A 7,259-nucleotide genomic window follows, 5' to 3' on the forward strand; every position below is an offset into this window, starting at 1 on the left:
ATGGATGGATGGATAGATAGATAGTCTTTATTGTGCCATAGGGATAATCAATTCCACACATCTTCTTTCATGTTTAGAAGACTGGTCTAATGACTTTTGGACGTTCGCGCCACTATTACGTGTGGTGTATCCGGTTCCCTTGATTACAGTGTAACCTCCCTGTTACTATTAACTGTTTAACACTAAAGCTAGACACCAATGAGTGCACCCCATGATTATTTATTATAAACAAGTTATTATAGTCTGTTTAACCTCTATATAATGCAGGTGTTGAGGAAAACCTCCAAATACTATTACTTGCTATCCTATATCAGTAAACACTGTTCATGTGTTAGAAATCTGTTTTGAAGGACACACCACCAATAAATGGGAATTGTAAAATAAGGAGTACTTGAATAGTAAAGGCTTAATATTCAGTGTATTCCTTATAGGATTAAACAGTCTGTTTTATTCATTGATGTTCTCACACTCTTAAATCGAATGTGTTGGAACACATCTGTGTCCAGATAGGGACAACACAGTTTGTGTTGTTTCCCTTTTTTAATTTGTTAAACAATATGTGTTGAAAACAACACAACTTGCATTGTTTATTTTTTAACTGTGTCCAGATAGGGACAACACACTTGTTTTAAGAGTGCAGTCATGCTACAACCAATATTTCTCTTGTCCCTTTCTCTTGAACCTGAGAAAAGACAACATCAAAGTCCATTTCATGATAGTAGTTTATATTTGGATAAAAAGCTTCAAGAGTGTCATCAAGCTCTTCCACAGCACTTGTAGTCACTCAGCACTAGCTGACAACTGACATGCTGCCATATAAACACATTCTCACCTAACTATGTACTTCTCTCCTACAATGCTGAACAGGATTAAACAGAAAAGAACACTTTGCAGAGTCACTGAGCTGAAAGCTAGGATGTTATCAAAAATTTAAAACAAAGGGGAAAAACAGCATCATCAAATACAGTAGTTAAATAGTAATCAAATAAATACCAGTGTAAAAATGGGTCAATACAGGATATCAACCAAAGGTAATGTTAAAAGTAAGAATTCAAAAGAAAGTTAAATATTTTTTTCTTCTCTTTTTGTTTCTGCTCATCAGCAACATTGATAAGCACTATCAAGGCGCTGGACTAGTTCCGTAATGACTGTGAAGGAAAGCTGGATATTACTTCTAGTTCCAAATTCTACACAATCGCCAGCAGGCTCCCTCACAGGCTTAGCGCAGTCAGTGAAGCTACACATCCTTCCTTTATAGCATTTGGGAATAAGTATAGGTTCTTTCTACACATACACACACACTTATTTGTTATGTAAATGTATAAGACATGCTGCCCTATACATACATTATATGTTTATGTGTGTGTGTATAAATATGTGTATGTGAACATGAGAGTGTGTATGTGAGAGGGAGGGGGAGACACTGAAGAGAGAGAGAGTGTGTAAGCATGTCTGAGAGAGCAATTCAGTGTATGTGTGTGTTGGTGTGTGTATGTAAGAGAGAGCGCGAGAGAGAGAGATAAAGAGAGAGTGAGAAAGAGAATGTGTATAAGGGAGAGAGAGTGTGTGTGTTTTATTATTTCTGGGGCGTTATTCCCGAGACATCTGAACTTGGCTGCAGAGCAGACTGCCCTGCCCCAGAGTGGCCCCGCCAGAGGGGATTGTGGGAAGAGTGCTGAGCAGATGACACAGCAGGACTGAAGAGGTGAGGCGCAGCCTGCAACACCATCAACTAAAACACCGCCGCCTCAACCCCAGGCATCAGTCCGCAGCATCAGGTATGCATTCGGCAAGAAGCCACCCCAGTGTAGCATAATGATTACAATAACGAGGCAGTAGCCAGGCACAATAGCTCACAGAAATGGAAGCATCAGAAGCATGCCAAAAAAAACTTAAACTTTGCCTTAAGTTCTCCAGCTACTGAGAAATACTGGAAATAACGGAAGCACCCAAGGGCCATTTTTTTTTCTGTTTCAAAACACAAGACACACCACTAACTGATCCCATTTGATTTGCAGGAATGCAAGGAAACAGCAGAAGAAAACACTGTTATCACATTCATTTTTTTTGCATCAGCCATTTCCAGGTTTCTTAAGATGTTCTGCCTCTCAATGTTTGGCCTATGTAGAAGATATCAGCAAAGCAGAAGATTAACAATCACGGTAGTTCACTTGTTGTGGGGAGGAATGTGCTTTAAAGACTTACCAGTTGTCCTGACTAACATAACATATGCTCATTGATATCGGTGGTAGGAGTGGATGGTTTAAGATTTTTTCTCAGCCCAACCAGGGCTCCAATCATTATGCCATGCACAGGCTGTGCATTACTTACATGTCTGTGCACATTAAGCCTTGGCCTGACTTCACAGAGCTCACGGCCTGTGATCAAACAGTGCACCAGATTCAGAGAGGGGATACTTGGACCGTATCATTCTTTGATATTCCTCATGACAGGCCCTCCGCATTCCTCAAGTGACCCCCCTCCCTCCCCTCCCCACTATGGAGACAAGTCCCCATAAATACAGCTGTCACACAAAGAAATGTAACACTTGTGAAATGACTCTCCACTCTTACATCATTTCTGTTTTTAAAGGAAGGTGGTAAGCTAGCCTCCGTCCCTGTAACACCACTGAAGAAGTCATAACTCCAAATTACGGCACCCTTGGTACCATTATAGACTGGTATAAGAGCTGTGTCGTTATTCAACTCTACGCTGGGCTAATTGAGTATGACGGGGAGAGAGGGCCTGGTGTGAGGGTGTGTGTGGAGCTGTGTGGGGGGTGGGGGGCACTTTTAAGTGTCATACATTCACAGGATGAGGCTCAGTCCCATCATTGATTGGCCCCATTTCATTAAGTGGTTTCCCATGGACACCCACAGCAGACTGCCTGTCTGAGAAAGTGAACAAGGGCATTCAGAATGTGGACTGGAGGACATCAATAGAAGAAGAAGAAAAAAAAAAAAAAAAACTTAATGTAATGTCTACAAATGTCTCCCCTGCTCACCAGGGCATGACTGTGGAGTGTCTAAAATGCCCCCACTGATTTTTGCTCTCTGAATATATTCTCGTGCCACGCAAAGGCGACAATCATCTCTGGTCCATGAAGTGGAGTGGAGAACTCGTGGTGGGAGGTACGATCTGCAGCAACTTGTTTACACAAATGAAATGTCTTCAGTTTAAAATGTGGCACATTGAAACACCACAGGCTAGGGCATAAGGAGAATATTCATTCTACTATTTAGTGTTATTCTCTACTGCAGGCCAGAGAGGACGCCTCTCTTATCTGCCGTACGATCATAAAAGCTTCAGTCTCCACAAATGGATCCAAAAAGCTTCCAGGGTCCGCTCCGCAATGTGAGATACATTCAGCCTTTACGTAAAAGAAGGATATGAGGAAACCTGCACTACCACCAAGTTCAAAAGCACAGGTACTTGTACATTCATGGTTATTACCACTGCACAGACACTAACAGGGAGGAACAGTCTGTGGTTAAAATAAAAACATGGAAGCATCGTCCCCAAAACACTGCAGAATACATTAGTTTGGCAACTTAAGGCTTACAATAGATAGATGGCCACTGTGATTTTTTTTTTCCCAAGGATGTGCTTAAGGAGGGAAATAAGGTATCAGGGTGAGGATTGGTAGTTTGAGGAGTGTGAGAAGGTGTCTTGGGTGGGTGGGGGGGGGTCAGGGGTTAACGTGAGGGGCGGGGGGTCGTGGTTGTGAGTCGCACCCCCCCCCCCCCACCCTCTACTCCCACCACGTGTCCAGCCTGCGCACACGCACCCGCTGCTTGTAGTGGTACTCCTTGAGGTGCTCCTTGAGCGCGTTGGGAATGGGCAGCGCGCCGATGCCGTCGTAGGTGGTGTGGTTGCTGACCACGGCGCGGCAGATGTGCTGCAGGCTGAAGGGCTGCGTGCGGTGCACAGGCGTGGAGAGCAGGGGCTCGAAGAACATGCACGAGTTCGGGTCCTTGTAGTGCTCGAGCAGGCCGGTGACGGTGGGCGCGTGGAAGACGCTGGGGTCGTGCACGTCGAAGCTGAAGTTGTGGTTCCACTGCTCGATGCGCGCGTGCAGCGAGCGGCCGTAGCGGCGGAAGCTGACCGAGAACAGGTAGTCCTCCTGGGCCGAGTCGCGGAGGAGGAAGGTGCCCTCGGGCTTGCCCTCCAGCAGCGCCTCCGCCTGGTAGCGGTCCATCACGCCCCAGTAGCACGGCAGGTTGGTGATCTGCAGCAGGTCGGGCACCAGGCAGTGGATGTAGTCGATCTGCGTGTGGACGCGGAAGCGCTCCTTGGGCTTAGCCGGGTCAGCGTTGGCGGAGGTCAGCAGGGATCCGCCGGCCCTCAGGGAGGAGGGGGAGGACTCGGATACCGAGCCGAGGTCGGTGGACGAGGCTCCCAGGACAGCAGCAGCAGCAGCGGAGGAGCAGGAGGAGGCAGGCACAGCCACGGAAGAGGAAGAGGAGGCGGCCACTTCGTCCAGCGTGTCCAAGCAGCTTTGGAGGAGCAGCTGGTGCTGCTGATGCTGCCTCTGTAACAGGAGCTGTTGCTGCTGTTGCTGTTGCTGCTGCTGTTGTTGTTGTTGTTGCTGTTGTTGTTGTTGCTGTTGTTGTTGTTGCTGCAGGGTGGCCCGCTCGTCACCAGCCAGCTCATTCATGCCGTGGGCCAGCTTGGGCCCCAGCTTGTACAGCGGGTTGATCTCGGCCGTCACCTCGAAAGTGTGGATCTGCGCGTTTGGCGGTGGCTCCACGCCTTGCTCGATGCTGATCCGCCGGCGCTCACGGAGGAGATCGTCTTCGTCCTCTACCGTGCCACTAGCGGCCGAACCGGAGGCTGTGGCGGCGGCACACGAGCCCACAGCCAGCTCCACCGAACCGCCCAGAGACGAGGACTCCAGGAGCGGTGGCTGGGAGATGGGTGCCGTGTGCTGCTTGATGAGGTACCACTTCTGCGCCAGCTCCGAGCCGGCCGGGAAAGGGCAGCTGTCCAGCATCAGCTCGCTCAGGTGGATCTTGCGGCGTGAAGAGGCAGACAGTGACGAAGAGGAGGAGGCGGATGATGAAGAGGATGAGGAGGAAGATGAGCCAACAGGTGAAGATGAGAAGATGTGAGCGGATGACACTGTGCTGTGGCTCTTGATCGGGAAGCACTGGCCCACCGCGTCTTGGATCTTCTGCCGGAGGGTGCGGCTGCCGCTGTTACTGCTGTTGCTGCTGCCGCTGCCACTGCCCCCGCCCGCTCCTGCCTTTCCCTCGGCCTCCTGGGTGGGCAGCTCGGAGAGGGATGCCCCGTACGCGCCGGCGTGCGCCAGCCTCGCCGTGCTCCTTTCGCCCCCTAAGCCCGGCCACCTCCTCCGCTCCCGTGCCGGCGACGTGGAGCCGCCCTCTCTCATCAGGCCACCAAGCTGGTCACCGTACTCGAATCCGTCACTGACCGGTCTCTCCATGACCATGCCTTGAGAGGGCAAGCCCTTTTTCTTGCGTCGTCCGCCCTTTCGTTCCCCGCCCGCTTCCCTCCTCTCTTCGGAGCGACTCTGCCGGACCTTGGGTCGGGCACCACGCTCCCTGTCCTTGCCTCGCTCTCCCATGTCTTTGGGCAGAGACATCATGAGGCAGGAGTGAGATGCCAGGGAACCAAATGGCTGACTGTCTCAAGACGCACCTCGAGTAAGAGGAATGAGAATGATAATGGTGTTGATGGTGTCCTGCTTGTGAGGAGTTCTCAGTTATTCAACAGCTCTTCAGATCACCACTGGCTGTTTGTCCATTATTGTCACTGATGCTTACATATGAGCAATAACTTGAAACATTAACTCCATGAGTATTCGAGTCCTTCCTATGCAACTATAGTGGTCCAGAATATCAGCTAGTCATGGCATAGAAATCTAGAGAAAAGGGGAGGGGGGTGAATCATCAGGCTCTGAAAATGTCATGACTACATCACAGCCTGTGTGTTTGTTAGTGTAGCCTACATGCTAAGTTACACAGCTGTGGACAAGTTATCTAAAGTAGCATCTTCACTGCGTAGTCTTAGTCAAGACTACGGAAATAAAACTAACATATTTCCGTTCATCACATCATCACATAGATTTAATTCTGCTAAACCAGCAAGAAAATTGACTTGCTAGAACCGTCAGAGGCACATCATAATAACAGGATATTGTCAGCTGTCTGACCCTTCTTGAAATCTACGAACGTACTGCCCTTTAAAACTCAGATGTCAAATTCGAATAACTTTGTCGAATAACATTGACACACTAGTTTTTAAATAAAATGATAGGCGTTTGATTCGACATTATCTGTTACCCACCTTGTCACATGATGATGGGATGATGCGCAAAACAATGTCTTTACCAGCTGAGCAACAGAAGCCGGTTAGCTAACATAAGGCTTGCTAACAGATCAGGGAAAACATTTTAATCCATCCGTGTGCCGCGATGTGATCCCGCAAACATCTGTAAGAGCGACTTAAGTAAACGACGAGCGAGTGGAAATATAACGTTATGAGAGGAATCCCATAAATGTTGGTTCATAAAGGACCGTGAGGCTTTGTAACGTTATTCAGACTTTCATGTCAGCTAGCTCGGCAGCTACGTATTTTCCTCCTCTCGTGACAGGAAGAAAAACATTGGCAGGAGAGCACAAGAGCTCTGGTGCAACAGTCTTCCCCCTATTGGTCGGAGAGCCGCATTACCATTAAAGGTTTTTTGAGAATCTATCATACTGAGACTGTAGGCCGGTAAACTAGCGTTCTTTCCCTTATCTTGTCTTGTAAGGGTGATCTTTGGCATGGTCACATATAAACTCATAGCAGAACAATGAAAATGTAGACCTAATACAGTTTTACCCAATTGCCACACAATGTCTTCGTGCGTGGTAATTCACATCATTCAGCAAAATGCATAGGCCTACCCGCCTAGGCCTGTCTTGCAGATTCAGTAGGCGTGATTTTTTTTTCACCACATATCTTTGAGTGACTGTTTCAAATGGTGCTTTGATTCATTTATCTTAGACATTTTGTTCTGAAGTAAATCCATATATCACAAGATAGGCCTTTGCCAGGAATCCTATTTCATGATGCAATCAGTCTGCTTACAGTAAAAAGAGTCAAATGCAAAAGCGTTTATGCCTCCAAAGCAAATATTTGTGCCAATGAAACGGTCAGTGCAATCAAGCCATTGTTTATGTCAAGATAGTCAAACTATTTTGTCTTGTTGTCAATGTGACAGTTTACTCTGTAAGTATTTTCCAATGTGCAAT

At 47.7% G+C, this 7,259-nt stretch overlaps 1 protein-coding gene across 1 annotated transcript; it reads right to left on the bottom strand.

Moving 5' to 3' along the window:
• Positions 1 to 3,722: 3,722 nt before the first annotated feature.
• On the bottom strand, positions 3,723 to 6,596 carry socs9 (suppressor of cytokine signaling 9). The gene is made up of 2 exons (XM_042064588.1): positions 6,310 to 6,596; positions 3,723 to 5,884 (listed from the first exon to the last, which is right to left on the bottom strand). Exon 2 carries the CDS (start codon positions 5,606 to 5,608, stop codon positions 3,752 to 3,754), a length of 1,857 nt encoding a protein of 618 aa, XP_041920522.1. The 5' UTR covers positions 5,609 to 5,884; positions 6,310 to 6,596; the 3' UTR covers positions 3,723 to 3,751.
• Positions 6,597 to 7,259: the final 663 nt, after the last annotated feature.

The sequence above is a fragment of the Alosa sapidissima genome, chromosome 15 (genome assembly GCF_018492685.1).
Source record: "Alosa sapidissima isolate fAloSap1 chromosome 15, fAloSap1.pri, whole genome shotgun sequence".
Lineage (NCBI taxonomy): Eukaryota > Metazoa > Chordata > Actinopteri > Clupeiformes > Clupeidae > Alosa > Alosa sapidissima.

What these genes read in the sequence shown, in the direction of transcription:
- socs9 (XM_042064588.1), bottom strand. Translation starts at nt 5,608, where the DNA reads ATGATGTCTCTGCCCAAAGACATGGGAGAGCGAGGCAAGGACAGGGAG.